Source organism: Colobus angolensis, unplaced genomic scaffold (genome assembly GCF_000951035.1).
Source record: "Colobus angolensis palliatus isolate OR3802 unplaced genomic scaffold, Cang.pa_1.0 Scaffold116, whole genome shotgun sequence".
Lineage (NCBI taxonomy): Eukaryota > Metazoa > Chordata > Mammalia > Primates > Cercopithecidae > Colobus > Colobus angolensis.
Window position 1 is genome coordinate 3,204,373 of NW_012112697.1, and position 19,521 is coordinate 3,223,893.

The 19,521-nt window shown below is 44.1% G+C and overlaps 1 protein-coding gene across 1 annotated transcript in view; it reads left to right on the forward strand.

Annotated features, from left to right (window-relative positions):
- The window catches only part of ZFHX3 (zinc finger homeobox 3), a 261,907-nt gene that overhangs the window by 209,004 nt on the left and 33,382 nt on the right, over positions 1–19,521 (forward strand). The window contains exon 5 of the mRNA XM_011961589.1: positions 10,908–10,988. Coding sequence (XP_011816979.1) covers positions 10,908–10,988 — 81 coding nt within the window. The remainder of the gene's footprint in view (positions 1–10,907; positions 10,989–19,521) is intronic.

Here is a 19,521-nt window from a genome sequence, read left to right on the forward strand (position 1 = left end):
ATATTTCTGCCTGAGTTCTGTGCTTCGCAAGGGTGAAGCTGTTTTCTGAATAGGTTAGAGATTCTTCAGACACTGTGGGCTTCAGAGTAAGGTGGCGAACAGGGAGTTCAAGTCCCTCATTTGTATCCTCATGTGACTCAGACCTCTGGAGTCATGGTTTTATTTTTCTCTGTTGTGTGCCATTTGTTTCGATGGTCAGATACAAAATGTTTACGTCTTTCTTTTTCTGTTTGCTTTTTTGCTTCTCTTTGCCCCAAATATTCCGTCATTCCCATTGGTATTGTCAAACTGTGTCTCCCCAGCATTGCAAATGCATGGCTGCCCCCCCAGCTCCCCTTCCCTGGCTGTCGTTCTTGTATAGATTGCATCCATCACCGGTGATGTTCCCGTTAGGAGAGCCATCCCACAAGGTTTCACTTATACCCATTAGGTTCTAATCACCATCATTTAGTATCAATTCTGGTACATCCTGTTCATTTCCCATACACCTTCATTTGTATATAGATCCTTAAGTACACTTACAGGCCCTCCTTGACTTTTTTTCATCTATATATTTCCAACATTTTCCAATTAAAAATAAATAAATAAGGAAACACAGATTTTTTTTTTTTTTTTTGCATTAAGAATAAGATCTCTCCCTGACAAGCCAAGTCAGTTTTGATTCAGAAGGAGATACCAGTCTTCTTTAATGGAAACTGTTAAATTTTTAAAATTTACTCTCTATCACTCATGTGTGTTTATCTGTCTTGTTTTCTTCCCTCCCAGCATGGAAACCTGGCAGTGTTTATTTCCGGCAGGTTGTTATTGAAAGACAGATGCTTGTAGGGACTGCTCAGCCTCACACCTGGAATGTTAAAAACCTTTCAGGCAGATCTGCTCTGTTGAAAAATGTCGCTTCCTACAGAGGAAGGGGACAGGAGGGAACTGGTACTCCATCAGGGAAACTCCCCTTCTTCATCCCCCCCACATTGTCATGAACCCCCGATTCTGACCATAAATCTAGACACCTTAGATGATGCCTCTGAATCCACAAAATGGTTAATTCTGATGAGCAGATACTCCATTGAGACTTTCCTCTTTCTGTAAACTCCAGCTTTTCTTTGACCTTTATCAAATTTTCTGTCTTTAAGACATTACTATTTCCTCTCTCACATCCTCCTCTCTTTCCCAGTAGCATACTGCATTGGAATCATTTTTCTTGACTACTTTGTTTTTAATGAGATGGGGGACACCCTTCTTGGTATCAAGGACCTTCTATTTTGCATGCCCCTTCTTTCTAGAACATTCCAGTTTGGTGTGAGGTTAAACTGTGTAAAATACTGTTTGAAAGAAAGGAGAAAAAGAGAAAGGAACTTGTCAAAATGCATTTGTTAGATCACGTTTTAAATGAAGTACAATTGAAGGTAGTTTTTGTCCAAAGAAAGGAAAAACCCCTGCAAATCCGCTGAGCTCCCAGAGAGCGCGCCTCCTTTGTCGTCGCCCTGACATTGAAGTGTAATTTTTCATGGTTATTTGGACTGGAAAATGGGGGAGGGAGAAGGGAGAGATGGGCCTGCAATTATTTCCCATAAATGACAACACAATCACATCACACTCTGCTACAGACATGCTCGGGGAATTTGCCTTTTTTACATTTCATGTGTGAAAGTAACAGCAACAATCATGGCTCTGTAGAAATCCGAGGGAACTAATCCCTGCTGAATTCCGTTTACTTCAGAGTGCTGGGACCTAGCTAGGTTTCTTACTTAGTGTGTATTCCGAGAGCGTTTCGGGGTTGGGTTTGTATTTTACAAACTGGAACTCACACCTTTCAGTTATTAAAAAAAAAAAAAAAAATCTTCCTGTGAATAGCCACCAGGCGAGTCTGCAACATATTTCGTTCCGTTGTGCTTTGTCGCCGCACATTTACTTTTATCCTTTCTGGATTTCTGCAGGGGGCAACCCAGGTGCTTTTGCTAAGAACACAGATAAATGGAACGTGTTGCAATACTGGCTCTAGGCGTTTCCTCCCTTTTTCTCCTCTCTTGACCCCCACCCACCCCCGTAATTCTAGTGTGGTTTTGACAAACTGTTCAAATGGCCAAGTGGTCTTGCCTGGGAGAGGAAAAATGGCAGGACCCGTCCCTCACCACACAACGGCAGCATTTTTCACTTCATGCTCTGGCATTCTGTGCTGTTCCCACAGGAGAGACAGCTCAAAGAGGGGAAATTTTCTCTGGGAGGCCTTAATAGGCCCTGGCCGCTTTGGACTCGTAACAGGCTCTCTCCTGTCAATGCTCAAGTTGGAGGTGAAGTTAAGTAAAAAGGCAAATGGAGAGGCTCCCCCAGGCTTGCGTTCTTGTTGAGCTGGACCACACTCTGCCCAGCAGGGGCGGAACACGCAGGCAGGCTGCAGCCTGGCCCTCCCTTCCCAGTCTGCCTCTTGCCACACAATCCCCATTTTTCTTGTTTCTGTAAACAGTGGTAAGATCTTCAAATATACAAAAGCATAAATGGTCTCTATTCTCCAATTAGTCATTTTTAATAATACCCAGAGTTGTTTTCAGAGTGTTGATTCTTACAGCCTGATGCCAAAAAACAGGGATGGTGGTTGTGGGGGACAGGAATGGGGGTCAGGGTGGGGGCGGTAAGGAGGCTGAATTCCTTCAGTGTGGGGTGTTCCTGCAGGGCCTCCCTGCTGCAACCCCACTGGAAGCTGGCAGCTCTCCACCACCTTTCAAGCTCTGTCCAGAAACTACAGGCACTGTGGCCCCAGGTGTATTTGGTAAACGAGCATCTAGTGGTAAAAAGAATTCTTGTGGTAAAATGATTATTTAAAAGATCCATGTGAAAAAGTGCGTGTAGGGCCAGGCATAGTGCATCACGTCTGTAATCCCAACACTTTGAGAGGCCAAGGCAAGAGGATCACTTAAGCCCAGGAGTTTGAGACCAGCCTGGGCAACACAGTGAGACCCCTATCTCTAGGATTTTTTTTTTTTTTTAAGCTGGGCGTGGTGAAGTGCACCTGTAGTTCTAGCTACTCAGGAGGTCAAGGCAGGAGGATCACTTGAGGCCAGGAGTTCAAGACCAGCCTGGGCAACGTAGTAAGACCCCATCCCTACTAAAAATACAAAAAGTATCCTGGCGTGGTGGCATGTGCCTGTAGTCCAAGCTACTCAGGAGGATCGCTTGAGCCCAGGAGTCTGAGGCTACAGTGAGCGATGATTGCACCACTGCACTCCAGCCTGGGTGACCAAGAAAGACCCTGTCTCAAAAAAAAAAAGGCAGAAATCACCATTGGAGCCAGGGTGTGTGTCTAATGTTTTCCGTGACCCCAGTGTCTTTGTTTATTCCATCCTCTTCACTTTTAGAGGGTTGAAATCTGTTTGTGTCATTGTCATCTTTGAGAAGGCCGTTTTGTTTAAAACAAGCTAGCAGTTCGTTAGCAGTTTGGCTACTTATTTTTGGTAAGCCACCAGGGTGGGAAAATTACCTGTAGGGGCGTTAGGCTGACCCCCGACTGTTTAGTCCAGCAGATAGTGAAAGGTCTTTCGCATGGCAGAGAGCTTAAGTGGGTGAGAAAATGGAAAAGGATGAAGGCAGTGGCGCCCTGGAGGGAGACCTGCCTCTGTTTTTCCCACACTGTGTCCCACTGACTCAGTGCACTTGGGTCCTAATGAAGAGGCAGCTTCTAGAGGCCCAGGCCCACAGGAGTGCGGCAAGCCCATTTGCTTATCATCCACACAGAGAGCAAATGGGCATGAATGTCTCGAGCTTTATTCATGCACTGGAGTTTGCCCATTGGAAAAGAAATGATATCCTGAGAAGGTGGAAAAATATTACACTTCTGATGAGTAAATAGATGCTCCAGCTGTAGAGCCCCTGCCTGCTCTCCCCTGCCCCCACCCCTCACACACATCGGCACTCAGTCTCACCCCTTTGAGGTTTCCTGCCTGGACTACCATAGGGTTAGCTCAAGATGTCCCACTCATCAGTGTTGGTTTGGATCCCAGGCCCTTCCTCTTGTGATGTGGCATTTTCCTCAGTGAATGTATATACTCTGCTAAGAGGTGGAAGATGGAATGGGCAAAGTTGGTTGGTAATTTTTTTTTTCTTTGATTTAGATGATTATCCACAGAGGACTTCCACGGAGATTGGTAAATTCCCTTTTCCGTGGACATCCATGAGAACATGCAGTCACCTTTACTAAGATGCTGAGTGTAAGGTGTGTGAAGAGAACAATTTGTACTTGTTGTAAGCAAAACCACCTTGATTTAAGGGAAAATTTCCAAGGCAGGGCATTGTCACCCAGAAAACCTAATCACTTGGAAGTTACCTCTGGGGCATCTAGCCAGGGTGTCAGGGCTGGAAGAACACCATGGAGTAAAACCATGGAGTAAATACTTGAGAAGATGTGTCAGGGATGTTGCAGAGTAGGCTACTACATTCTGGATCTGGCTGTCACGGTATGGTAGGATATAAGCTGGGGCACATGGAGAGTCACTGGCAGGACTTCTGGTTACTATTCGATGAGATTCCACTTGCCCAAAAGTCACAGAGGGAGAATGGCATAGGGAGTGGCCCACCTCCATCGGTGTAGCCACAAAGATTACCACCACTAGCCTCTTCCTTTCTGGCTTGGAGAGAGAAAACGGGAGTAGAAGTAACAAGCTGGGAGCAACACAATTGCCCGTCTATCAGCATTACAGATTGTATTCTGTTATAAGTTTCTATTGCAGCAGAATTATAACGCACTGGATTATATTTGAAATAAGTGGTCTAGGCCTTAGTAGTCATCTTTTATATTGTGGGATTTGATTTGACCTGTATTTGCAAAATAAAGCATGCATATTCTGTAGAATATTTGCAGCCAGTAGAGGTTTCCCATTGATAACAAAATGCCAAGAGGATTGGACACGCTAGAGTGTTCTGCCCTCGTTTTCCAGTTGTGTCAGCCAAGGCTTAAAGAAAAGTGATTGGCCAGGGTATACAATGAGTCTCAGGATGCTGCACCTACACAGGAGTTAGGGGAACAAGAGAGCAAGACACATCCCAGAGTCCTTTCTTCCACCCACTATAGAGACACCAGCAAACGCCACTTGTAGCTGCCACCCTCCATGTCACTCCTGATGGTCAGGGTGTACCTCGCCTTTTCCGCCTGCTTCAGTGGTTGTCCTTGGGTTAATTAGGTTGAAAATGGAGAAAGGAAAAGCTTTAACTCTATCTTCAAAGTAAGCAGATTGGTTATTTTGTTTTTCAAAGAAGAGGTCCTATATACAATTAAAACTTGTTTCTGGTAAACCTCATTCCAGGAAAGATGAGCTTTTAACAAAAGGCTTTTGACAGCTGCAGGCTATTTCATTTTTTTTAATGCCGAATGAAAAATCAATACATTTTTCTGGGTTATACATATTCAGAACAGGCCTGATATTTCCATTATAATGGAAAGTGGGTGTCTGTGCACATCTCGCCTGTCAGAGCTGCACCGCCGCATTTTCCAAGCCACTGCTAAATATTTCAAACCTGATTTGATTGTGGTTCATGACAGCTAATGTTTCTCAGCTCTTGAGCCTGCCGACAGGCAAACGCACTTTATTTCACCCCCACCCTCAAACATCGCTCTCTCCAAAGAAAAAGGAAAGAACAATTTCAAGGATTGTTCGGGGATCACAGATTGGTGTATTATTTAAGGAACATGATCATGTGAGAGCCTCGGGTACAGATACCCTGATTCTTAGGAGAATTTCCAAATTTCTATCACACCAAGGCACTATGGGGGCTTTGTCAGGTTTGGGGAAGGTTTGAATTAATCTGCATTATCCTGTTAAGAGTTAGGAACAGAGGGACTAGTCTTAATCATTGATTGACTCCCCTTCCTTCAAGCTTGTAAGTGATTCATAGAATACCCCCCATGGACATGTCACTCGGCCCCATTATTTGGGAAAATAGTACCTTTTTTTTTTTTTTTTAACAATTGGAACATTTTCTTGGGTGATGCGCTCAGGGAGTGTGTCCAGTGAGGTTGTGGGGTTGAATGCTGACTTTGTGGTGATGCCACCTCTATTTTTGGCTTCTGCCTGGTGCTGCTTTCACGAACCAGTTTCCAGGTTGTTCATAAGATTGGTGCAAATTCTCATAGGGCTGCCAGTTGGCACGCTTGCCTCCTTTGGAAGCAGATTTCACCATCGATGGGGGAATTGTGCAGTCACCTTTACCAAGATGCTAAGTATAAGGTATATTAAGAGATCAATTTGCATTTGTGGTCAGCAAAACCACTTTGATTGAAGGGAAATTTTCTGGGACTGGGGAATCATCCCCTTGAAAACTGAAGCTATCCTAGGAAGCTTTCCCCTTTAGAAGGTATTTATCTGCTGGAATTCTTGCACTTGAGGGCGCTGCACTTAACCAGGTGGCCTGACTGATGAGCAGGATGGAATGGATTTGGCCAAGCACTAGTAAGTAACTGCTATCTGGGAGAAGCAGTTGTAAAAAGGAGGTGGTGATGGAAAGAGTTTTGTTTTGTTTTTCAGACAGAGTCTCTCACTCTGTTGCCTGTTGCCTAGGCTAGAGTACAGTGATGCAGTCATGGCTCACAGCAGTCTCAACTGCCCAGGCTCAAGTAATCCTCCCACCTCAGCTTCCTGAGTTAGCTATGACTACAAGGGTGTGCCATCACACCCAGCTAATTTTTACATTTTTTGTAGAGATGGGGGTCTCACTCTCTTGTCCAGGTTGGTCTCAAACTCCTGAGTTCAAGCAATCCGCCTACCTCGGCCTCCCAAAGTGCTGGGATTTACAGGCATGAGCCACCATGCCCAGCCAGAAAAGAGATTTTTAGAGGCCTTCAGTCACCGTTGAAGATGGAAATGAAAGGCAGAAGGGGCCCTAGGAAGACACTGCAGTTTTCCAATATTTGCTTTTATTTCCCTAACTCTTTAATATGAAAACACATACAGGAGTGGGTGCTCCAGTTTGAGGCTACTGTGGGCTTCCACAGGGGTTTTAAAGGCACCTTCTCTGGTGTCTTCTAAAACACAGAGCTGTCTGGGAGGCATTGGGCCTGCTACCTCCTGCCCAGAACCAGGGTGGGACTAGGGGAGTGGGGATGACCTCCTCTCCCAGGTCCTGGCCGTGCCCTTGGGAAAGCATACCTGGTGTGCTCTGGTTGGGATCGGAAATACCGTTAAATGCTTGAAGGAGAAGATGGTTTTGATTTGTCTGTTTCAGCCTTAAAAATGGCACAGTGGCCGTTATGTGTCTTGGTCTCTTTTTCTATAGGAAAGACAGGATTTTCCAGATAAAACTGATCATTAGTCCATCAAGTCTTCACTTGTTCCCACCATCTGTCAGTAGCTGATACTATAGGGGAAAAAAATCTGCAGCCTCTGTAATAATGACCCAGCCAGTTGCCACTGACTTCGCAGAAGAGGGGGGAATGCAATCCGTGATCCGTGGGGAAAAATAGCAAGAAACAAAAAACCTCCCCTCCATTCTCCAGCATGTGTGTATCAAATCTACATTCCTAAAGAGAACAAGCGCTCCTAGATAACAGTCCTAGGAGCTTAGCATGTGGATGCAGACTTCTGTTTCAAAGTGGGATGCCATTTCGCCCCTGGTTCCCACGTGTTTCCAGGGCGGGGAGACCAAGCCCTTCCCCAGGCCTGGCTCTTGGTAAGCAGCTTGCTTTATGCTTTTGGAACCAATAAAACACACCCCGCCTGCAAAGCATCGTGGGCCTGAGCTGTCCAGAGGAATTTTCAGTTTGCATCTCTGTTTTTTAATCATTTCTCTACCTTTATTGGTATTCAGAGCTCACAGTTTTCCGGTTACTGTCAGCCTGGGCTTTCATCCATTTTAAAGAGCTATTTTTCCTCTTGCTGTTGATGATGATGGTATAAAGACAGATGGTGTAACTGCTTATGAACGTCCTATTTTATATCTACAGGACCAGACAATTCACTTGAAGACATATATTATTTCCACATGCTCAGGTTAGGCGGCCCAGACTCGTCTGCCTCTTGCAGCCAGCAGCCCTTCCGGGCCTCGCCATGCGGAGGGCGACACCTGTAGGTCACAGCTGGAACTGCAGAGATGAGCCGGCTGGGCTGAATGGGACCTGGTTTTTAGGTGGGGGTGGGGGGCTGAGGACACTGATCCCCTTGAAAGGGATCTGGCTTATCCTGGATTTTCCTAATCATTTCTTCTTCCACCACGCATAGAGCAGTCTTTTAGTGAATGAATCACAAATGATAATATTAAACCTAGGAACTCAAGAAGGGGACTTGATTTGTAAATCTTTAAAAAAAAAGAGAGAGATAAGCAAAATAAGTTCTTGAAATAACCTCTTTCGTTGATCCTCTCATCGGAACTCAGCTGCCTTCATTTTCTGCTTGCAGTAGGGCAGGGAGGGAAGAGAGCAAAGGCCCAAGTGGGCTCACAGAATGAGAGGTCCAGGAATATTCACAAAGCAACATGCAGTTTCCATGCTTGATGCATCAATGATCTGCTTATACATTACAGTCTCTAGCTTCTCAACAGATTTGTTTGGTAAGGCTCAAAGAATTGGGGTCAGTGTCGGGTGACCGTGAGTTTTTAATGCTCTGCTGTGATAGCTGCAGGCTGTATAATGTGCTGGCTTGGAGATGGTCCCCCAGTGGGTACATCCCTTCCAATGTCTGCTGAGCAGCACCTTCAGACACTGCTTATCACCATCTCAGGGTGTTATGTAGTTTGTACGTGTCACTCTCCCCATCTAAGGTGGTCATATGTATGCACTAGAGATGAGAGGCCACTGAGCCATCTCTTTGCCTAACCAAATTTGGTTAACCCATTTATGCCAGAGATTGAAAATTTTTTTTGCGTGAAAAATCAGACCCTGGCGATGACCTTCAGCAGTAGGATATAAGTAACTCCCACAAGCTTAGTGTTCCAATAATGGAACACTGGGCATAAATGTATCAACACTACAGATATTTTGTGTCACAGCATGTATTAGGACAAATAAGGATCCTTTAAGAGACCTAGCTCATCTGGGTAGACCTAATGTAATAATATTCATAGACCGAATGCTGGTATCACCATTCAAAGATGAATCTTATTATAGTGTTGAACAATTTTATTGAAAGCCTAAAAATGTGCTCGGAACATCCCACCTGAACATAATGAAGATAGTTCCTGTGTCATGCTATGTAATTTGTTATTACTCTACTGACACCTATACATGTTTTCTCTGCTAAATGATGTATGGTGTCAAAATGTGGGGCTCTGTAACTGATTGACTTCAAGCTGTGGTTGCCTAATTTTTCTCTGTTTGAACTAAGGGTAGGGTAGGGAAACCTGATGTTGACTTTATTGTGCAGTGAGACAAAGAGACATAGAAATTATATGTGGAATATGAGTTGGAGATGAAAATAAGCAGTACCGTATTTCACCTGGGTTCCCAGTGACTGCCTCATAAGCTCCCTCTTGGTGGTAAGGAAGAAAGAATGTGACACTAGTTCAGTTTTCCAGACCTTGGACCTCTGTCATCTCTTAAGTCAAGACAATCTGATTCTAAATAGACACCTTCTTCCTCAGTGTTTTAGAAACTGTTTAAGAGCAATTTACTTTGTACTCCTATTACTTTCTTCGTGAGATACATTTAGAGGCTGTTTTCTAGACAGTCAGAAGGCATGACACTTTGAAAAACTGAAAAGTAGCATCGGGGTAGAGGCTGTTTTCTAGAGGGTCAGAAGGCATGATCCTTTAAAATACTGAAAAGTAGAATTGGGGTTGGAGAGACCTCTGGCGGTGCTGAACAGAGGCCTGATCCAGTGTTCTTAAGCCAGACCCAGTACTTCCTTGCTGGGGTCTGGTCTACTGACAGATGTGGGCATCCTTGCCCTCATGCCTGTGCACTTGAGAAAATGTCCTCTTCATAGCCTCCTAATAATTTCATCTTTATTAAAATTATTTCACCTTAGTTTGTCCACTTTATTCATTCCCTTAGCCCAGTCTTACTGAATGCATGCCCTGGATAATGTGACTCAGAGGGCCAGGAAAGCAAGACAGAAGTGTCTCCCCTTCTTTCCCTCAGTATCTAGAGTATCTTATTCTCTTCTTCCCCACTTGGCCGAATGACATTTCACTTCATAAGCAACCTAGCGTTGGCAGCCATCATTCTGCCTTCACTGTAGCACTGTATACTGAACTGGAGAGACATTTCCTGCGTTAATTTTAAACCCGTAGTGAGTGAAGGATGGAATTGCTTCAAAAAGAAAGTGTGTGACTCTGTTACAAATTTTTATCCTTTACTCTACAAATCTCACTTCCCACCACTGCCTCCTGGCATGCTCACAAGATGCCATTTGGTTTTGATGAACTCCTATCACTGATATTCTATGACTCTTCACAACCTGAATGACTTCCAACAATTCCCACACCCTCTGGCACACGCATAGGCACTGTGAGCCCTGTGAGGTGTCAGTGACTGGGGGTGGTCTAACCCAATGCCTAGACCGGCATTGGGAGGCTCTGGGAATGGAGCTAGGCATGAAGTGAACAGGTGGCCACGTTTTGCATTTTCAAGTGCACAACACTTGCATGCAACTTCAGGGATTCAGGTGGACCTACTGCTTCAGCCAGGATTGGTTTTTTAGTTAGAACTAGTCAAGTGAAGCATTCAAAATCTATCTGGAAATACCTAATGGCCACATGTCTGGGGCAAGTCACAGCCTCATACCAGCTGTTTACCCAGAAGGAAAGTCCCCACTGCTTACCCAGACCTTGGTATATCCTTAGCACAGTCAGCCTCTCAGGGGCCTCTGGAAAGAGAAGGGGGACGAGTCATTGGTGTCTGTTTTGTGGTTGGCAGTTCTTTGCAATAGGGGCCAAAAGTCCTTCATCTTCTTTTTATTTTTAACCCTTGACATGTTTTTCTTCTGTTTCAGAAGAAGCCATTGAAGATGTTGAAGGACCCAGTGAAACAGCTGCTGATCCAGAGGAGCTTGCTAAGGAGCAAGAGGGTGGAGGCGAGAAAGACCAGGGCAAGTGGGCAGGTAGTGTGCGTGGCTGCCCTCAAACCTTCTAATCTTTCCTTCCCTGGAAGAATGGAGCTAACAAGTCAGGGAGCAGACACATCCTTAGTCTGCCCAGAAAAACTCTGTTGGCTTTGGGCATGTGGGAGGGGGATTTCATTTTGCTTTTTTGAGCACTCACCTTTATTCCCCTTTATTATACTCTATATATGTTTTAATGGTTAAGCTTTTTAAATGGCACCAAAGCCAACTTGTTTATTGAGTATCCAGGTAAGTGCCAAGCTCTGTGCAAGGGCATCTCAGTTTTGGTCACCTCTCTTTGGTAGCTCTTCACCAAAATGCCCTTGATGTCATTCTTCCTCTATTGAAGGTCCAGTCGCTGGTCCCACCTGCTCCCAAGGCCAGTGGAGGGATTTGTTATGTGGAACTTGATCAGGGTCACCCCTGATTCTTAGCCTCAAGATTCTCTAAGGGTCAGGCACAGGGGCTCATGCCTGTAATCTCAATACTTTGGGAGGCTGAGGTGGGAGGATCACTTGAGGCCAGGAATTCAAGACCTGCCTGGGCAACATAGCGAGTCCCTGTCTCTACTAAAAATTAAAAAAAAAAAAAATGCTGGGTGTGGTGGCACATACCTGTAGTCCCAGTTACTCAGGGGGCTGAGGTGGGAGAACCACTTGAACCCTCAACTGGAGGTTGAGGCTGCGGTGAGCCCTGATCATGCCAGCCACTGCACTCCACCCTAGGTGACAGAGTGAGACTCTATCTCGGGACGGGGGGGGGCAGGGGGGAGATTCTCAGCTGAGCATAATGGCTCACACCTGTAATCCCAGCCCTTTGGGAGGCTGAGGTCGGCAGATTGCTTAAGCTCAGAAGTTTGAGACCAGCCTGTGCAACATAGTGAGACGCTGTGTCTACAAAAAATTAGCCAGACATTGTGTCACATGCTTGTAGTACCAGCTGCTTGGGGGCCTGAGGTGGGAGGAGTGCTTGAGCCAGGGAGGTCGAGGCTACAGTGAGCTAAGATCATGCCATAGCACTCCAGCCTGCATGACCAAAAAAAAAATTCTAAGGGAGTCAGCAGTGAAGGGTGATCTTTGTCCTGCATTTGGGGGCCTGGGCAGGGCCCTGCACAGGTGGTGCCTGCCCTGGATATTCTTTCTGTCCTCCCCCTCCCCTAGGGTGAGCACTCACATGCTGAAATCCACCCAAAGGGGAGACAAGCAGTGTAGCCAGGAAGGGGGACATCTTACCCAAAGCAGAAGACATTGAAGAAACCAGGACAGAAAGTGCTATTTCTGGAAAAACTGGTGTTGAGAGAAGGAGAACGGCCATTTCTTAAGATGATAAGATTTCTATATTGTGGGGAAGAAGAGCTGAGACTAAAAAAGCTTAGGGTTTCTGAGGAGGAGCAAAGTCACTTCAGAGAAGACTTAGGGGACAGTTAAGTCTTTTAGAAAATAATCAGAGGAAATGATGTGACAGGCAACAAAAATGATTTTATTTGATCAACCTAATTCTTACTACCATGATTAATATTATAATACTTTTGTTTTTGAGAAAATATTTACTTTCTAGAGCCCATATTCATTGGGCCTCTGTTACTTTTCCAGGCATGACTGTTCTTAAATCATATTCAGTGTTGGCCTTCACTATTTAAACAAGATACAGAATCTTGGAGAGAGGCCAGAAGAGAGCAATGAAAATGACTGAAGGGCTGAGAAATACTGCCTTTGAGAAGAGGCTGAAGAAATGGGTCATTCAGCCTAGAAAAGAGAAATTAGAGAGGTAGTACAATAGTTCCCAAATGTCGGGAGGGATACGCAGGGCAGGCGATGCGCTACTGTTCAGTGTTTCCTGGGAGACAGAGACAGGGCCATACTGCAGCCGAATGAATGGACGGCACACCAGGGGGACTCTGCTGTCCACCGTGCTTAGCGTTCCCCTTCAGACTGGCCTGTGTGGTGTCCAGAAGCCTGAACTCCAGAAAACAGTGAGGGTTACGGCCAAACACCCTAGGAGGATGTGTAAGGTAGGACCGAGGAAGAGAGGATGACCATCTGTGCTCAAAGGAAGGCCCTAAATGTAGTGGGGGACGTATCCTCCTGTGGGGCTTTGCCTGGACCCTGATCCCGGTTTTGCCTCAACGCTGAATGAGAGCGAAACAAATGGCTCAGATGGCAGTTAAACAGATCACCAGGTGAGCTGGGGAAAAGGATTTCACAAACACAGTTTGAAGACTGGGTGACCTTCTGGGCCATCTGTCCTTTGTTGTCATGATTTGGGTGCTTGATTTCTAATCCTGACTCTGCCACTCATGAGCTGTGTGACCCCACTCAAGGTACCTTGACCTTTCTGTGCCTCAGTTTCCTCAGATGAGATGAGGATTAAAAATGGTACCTATTTCTTTAGGATTGCTGTGAGGATTATTTGACTACGGGAAGCTCAGAACAGTGCTTGGCATGTTGTAAGCTCTATGTAAGTTGTTTGTTTGTTTAATGGTTTAGTGATATATAAGATGAGGAAAACTGGTAGCAGTTTCTCTTTGGGTCCTCTGTTGCAAGGCAGCATGTGGCTCCTGGGAATTTTGAGCTGAGGGAGGAGCAGCATACAAGGATTTAGTGGGATTGTGCGAATGATGTTTGGTGCATATGTTTTCTGCATTTTGTGTGCTAAGGCACTACAGAAATAATAAACAGGAGCCACCATCTGCAAAGCCCCTACTGTATGTGCTGCCCTGTGATAGTCACTCTATATGTGCTTCTCTAATCCTTCCAACCAGTTTAGGGCAGGCTTTGTGGAGAGCAGTTCAATTAAATCTTATTCAGAGTGTTTCTGATTCAGTGGGAGTGTGTCTTCACAGCACTAGTGGACATGCTAGGCAGTCAGGAGACTACTAAAAGACGTAAAATAAGCACCATAAAAAATGAATGTCCTTAATAAGGTTCCCGTTTCTCATGCATTCATTCAGGCAACAGACCTACTTAATCTTTACTTCTAAAAGACACACAGAAAATGGATGAATGAGTGATTGAATGAATAACTCAGAGGTGCACCTTGCCAGCTGCACAGTAGTAAAGAGAGAAGGGAAAATTCTTTCCCTACTCCTGCAGATGATCCTCTTTTGACCCGAAGCATAATTTTGTCTATAGTATCTGAGTGTGTAATGACAGGCTTTATTAAGGTACTTGGGCCAGTTTGATCTTGGAATCGATATAGGTGCCAGCAACCTCTTCTGAGCTTTCTGCTGGATTCTTAGTATTTTATATTTTTTAAAAAAATCTACGTTTCTTCTGTTCTCTCCCTAAATTGAGCTGTTCCTATCTGATTACATGTGATGGGGAATGCTTCCTCCTGGCAAGTAAATAAATAGTGATTTCACAATTTGTTACGTTGATTAGCAGCTGTTCATGATGCAGATTGGTAATATTTCAAATGGGCCTGGATAATTGGCATTTTCTCAGATATTGATTTTGTAGTTTTGGGGTATGTGCAGGAATGGGCAATCTTTACTGAACACTTTCAGCTATTTATTTCTACTTTTGGAGTGGGCCTCCTGGTTTCCTTTTTGGGTGTCCCTCTTTGGGATTCTTTTATTCAGATGTCAGGTCTTTTACCCTGGGTGGCAGCACAGCAAGCAAGATCTGAACCAAGGTTGGGTCAGTTCTATGATCAATGGCTGGGTCCCTACCCCATGCAAGGCACTGGGCAGAGTTCCACTGATGACAAATTCAGTGAGATTATAGGGCCTGCCTTCAGGGAATCTAACACTCTTCTGGGGATTTCAGGAACGCCTGTAGTTGTCAGAGCAATATTACTATAGACCAGTGCTGTCGAATGGAACTTTCAGTATGGATAGAAATGTTCTGCATCTGACCTGAACAATACAGTAGTCACTTGCCACATATGCCTTTTGAGCCCGTAAAGTGTGGCTGGTACCACTGAGGAACTGAACTTTAAATTGTATTTAATTTTAATCAATTTAAATTTAAAGAGCCACATGTGCAGCTTATGGATACCCAAAAGGAACAAAACTAACCCTGAAAGAATGCATCATAGATATAGCAACTTTCCAGTAATTATAAAGGTTGCATAAAGCTCTAACCCTGTGCCAGGCACCATTCTAGAGCTTCACACCTGTCCTTCCCAGCAGGCATGCCATGAATTGCTCACAGGTACACAGGTCCTGTTTCATCTGTTTATCCCGATTTGCCATCATTTTGTGTGTGCCATGATGTGAAAAAAAGGAAGGTTAGAAACTCTAGCAAGTTGCCGAAAGGTATACAGACAGGTGCAGATTTACACACTGGCTTTTCCACTTATTCTAATTTAGGACAGAGCCCAAGCTCTTACCAATATACCATCTTTCAGAGAAGGATCATTTTCAGTTTGATCATTTGATCTAGTTTTCATCTATGTCTGAGTATAAGGAGCAGCAGTCTCCCGACATTGTACAGTGATTATAGTAACACGACAACCTCCAGGATGTTCAAAATGAACTGGATTATCAACCATGGATATATATCTTATAAGGAGTTGGTGGTGTGCTCAGTCTGAAAGGAGGATGGTGATGTGGAAAGACTCTAGATTTGGAGTCAGGAAGTCCACCAGCCAGCATATGACCTTGGTTGAGGCACTTGGCCTCTTTCGGCTCAGGTACATCCTCTGTGAAACATGGACAAGGGATATCCACTAGTCGCAACCACCTGAGAGTTCCAAGATGGTGAGTGGTAGCACATGTACAGGCCCTTGGGGCACATCTTGTCAAGGAAAGTGTGATGAGCTCCTGTGGGCCAATGAAGGGTATAGGAAAGTTCTTTGTTCTCTTCCCTAATGCACAGCCATTGCCACTGTCCAACTTTGTGGTTTTCTCTTTTGAAACATGAAAATGACCCTTGTTCTCTTTTACTGGAATAGATATGAATGTGTGTATTCTCGAATGAAGAGCCCCTCGTGTCATCAACTGAGCAATGATTAATGCAGTGATTATCCAATTAATCATTAATTGCAATAAGTTAAGCGATATACAATTAATGTGATGCTTTATCACCAATAATTAGGGGAAAAATTGAACTCTTGGCAAAGAATCATAGCAAGATGGTTATTTAATTCCTGTAGTCGTCATGGTTTCCAGCCACAGAGCACCAAGCTGAGTCTAGTTAAGGTAATTTGGGACAAGATGACCAGAGGGTATTGGTGCTTTTAAAAAATGGGGGTTGGAGGGGAAGCAGGGAAATAGCTCAACTTGAAATGACACCACAGCAATGCTTCAGAAATCCCTGACATTCATGTTTATATTTTTGTAAATTTTTGAGTTAGAATGGTAGTTTGAGTGTTTTCATTTTTCTAAAGGATTGGCCTAAAGGGATTTTACTTTATTAATTTTTTTTAAATCGATGATGCTCACCTAACACAGCAATTAGTGTAGTGGAGCATCCCTTATTTGAATCTATGGAAGATTGCTATTAAAGGAAGTATTAATGGGCTGGTGAGGTCTGGGTGACTGTTAGGGAAAAGAATGTTTATGGAATATGGTGCTGGCAGGCATGATTTCAATCGGATTTGACATGTTTAACATAAATGTATAGTGTATGGCTCCTGCCGCATATGAATAATTCCTTCAGACCTGCTGCCTTTCTAATTACTAAGGTTGAAAAAAAGCAGGTCAGGCACATCTTGGTGCAAATCTATTACCAGCCCTTCCCCTATTTTCCCTGTTGTTTACAGCTTTGTATAAATAGAGATGCCTTTGTATGGGGAACTTAGTGCCTGAAATATAATCTGTGACAAAGAATGGAAAGAGGTTGAAAAAATACTTTTTTTTTTTTTTTTTTTTCCAAATTGAGTCTCTAAAGACAAAAGGAGGTATGTGCTGAGAGGAAACATGTGTTAGGAAAAACACAGGACTTGCAGGAGTCAGAAGCCCTGGGTTCAAGGCCTAATTCTGCCACTAAGATTACCTTTGTGACCTCAGGTCTCTGGACCTCACTTTCCAAATCTGTGAAGTGGCAGGTTGGACCAAATGGGTTCTTAACAATCTGGAGCTCCATAAAATATGACTGGGGGAGGGAGAGTTGTAGAGTAGTATAGAATCGTGGAGCGTATTAATTACTAAAGTTGGAATGCTGATAACTTTCCAAGATTTCCCTTGTCTGTGGCTAGTTAATATATCCTGGATAAAAGGTTCAAGGCTTTCTCGATGGAGGTCAGGCAGCACCAAGCCTACTTTTCTTGATGGGGTGTCAGGGCACCATATGCCCTTACCTAGTTCTGTGTTCTTGGGACAGACTCACTGTGGTGTCAGAGCCAGTGTGATGAGGACATCAACAGAGGAGTCCTTGGAGACTCACATGGATGCCTGTGAGTGGCCACCCATATCCCAACCCTGTTGTTGACTAGAAACCAGGCCATTCACCACCACCACACCTCTACAGAAATCATTTTGGCCTAACTCTGTATCTTTCCAGTACTTGGTTTCATTTCTCCACCTCACCCAAAAGTAAATTTGTCTTTGCAGACGGGTGCATGTGAGGGAATGCTGGGAGCCCATTGTGCGTGGCCCCTTTGTGGTTCATGGTCCTGCCAGTGGAAACCGTTTTTGGTTTTATGTTTTCACACATAGACGGGAATTGTGTGACTGTGTCAGCTTTTTCAGAGTCAGCTTGTCCCCCCTTCTCTCACTCCCCACTCTTTTTTTTTCCAGGCCACTTCCAGTATACTTGGCTGCTTAAAGTCACTGCAGGCGGAATTCTGTCTCACAATTGAAAACAAACCATGAACTATTTTTATGTTGGGAAGCCAAAATAGATACAGGCTGTGGTGTATATCTGGACTTGCCCGAATTCCAGTTCATTCAAAGGTCTTGGCTTTGAGAATTTATATTGTAAGTCATAAGAGAGAGAGGGACTACATCAGTTGAACAAATATTTTCTTGCACAGATATATCTAAGGCAGGTACAGGACATGCAAAAAAGAAAAAAGGAACTCACTTTCTAGAAGTGTTGTCATATGTAATCACATAATTATGACACAGTATAATGAGAACTATCATCAAGGTATAGATAAAGGGCAGTGAAAATGTAGATTAAGGAGCAAATCATTGTTCATCACTATAGAAAATACCTTATAGATTTGCATAGTATTATTACAGAGTGGCCATGTTACTCTTGCCTGCTTTGTTCTGGCTTTAATTTTTGTGCCAATGAGAAAGTACCTCTGTTATTATAATCATGATTGTTAAAAAAAAAATTACCATTGTGCCTTTCCGTGGGGGATATTAGAGCATGTTCATTAGGTTCTCATATTCTTCTTGGGTCCAATGTTACCTTCGTTTTGCAGCCTCGAGAACTAAGTAAGGCTCAGAGATTGGGAACTTTTGGGTGTCAGAGTTGCACTCAAATCCCAATTTGCCTTCTGAGTCAGATACATTTCCTACATTATAAAGCCAAAGAACATGTAACATGATCACTTTCTCTACTTACAGGAAGGTTGGAGGAGGAGAACTTAAGCTCTGTGCTTCTCTTGTCGGATAGAGTTGTCAGCTGTTTATGGTCAGGAGCTGTGTGGCAACCATTGATTTTTGTAATCCCTAGCACCTAGCAAGTGCTTAATACTGTTCAGATGTTTCATTAACAATCAATTGGTAAAATAGCATGACATAAGTACCTTCAAGTCCAAGTTATTCTACTTTCTGCTTTGTAGACATTAAATCCATGGGTTAATAGGACTGTCTCATCCTGGTATACAGAAGAGACAAATTTAGGGTGCCTTTGCTTGTCCTAAAAACCAAGTTTCAGTGTTATAGCTTTTAGAATTTGTCTAGCAGGCTTTCCGGTCTTCACTGGAAAGCCTGTAAAAAAGCAAAAATAAACAAGTTTCTCCCCTCATTCTATGGTTTTATAGCCCCACCAGTATTATTTTCCAATCCTTCCAAAAAAGAAACCATAGCAACAAATGTTTGCACTTTCACCATGTGCCAGACTTTGTGGTAGGCGTCATATGCCTGATCTCTGGCTAGCGGCACAGAAACCGTGTGTAGTCAGTGTTACCGCACTGACAGATGAGGAAACGGAAAGTTCAGTGTAGTCAGATAGGATGCTTGAGGTTACACAGTCAGGATCTGAACCAACTGTGACCAGCGCTACAAAGCACTGTGCTTTATTACCTAGCAAGGGGGGCTGACTGATGCCTTCGGGTGAAGAGAACTTGGCCTTAGGCAAACAAGTGAAAAAATATCAGTTCCTGAGGAGTCCCTGAAGGCGCTCCAGAACCACCTCCCCGCACCTTCACACAGGTCACTTATTCTAGGCCTTTGGAGTACTGTGAGTGAGCTGAATGTGGGAACTCAATGGAGATGGAAAGCAGCACTGATATTAAATATAAACATTACTCAATGTAGGGTGTCTATCTCTCTGTACTGTACAAAATACCAAGAGAAGATGTTGACAGTCTTTGTAGTGCTTAAATCTGGAGGGGAAAGTGGAGAATCATTCCCATTTCCCACCCTTGCAGGAACCTGAGTAACGTC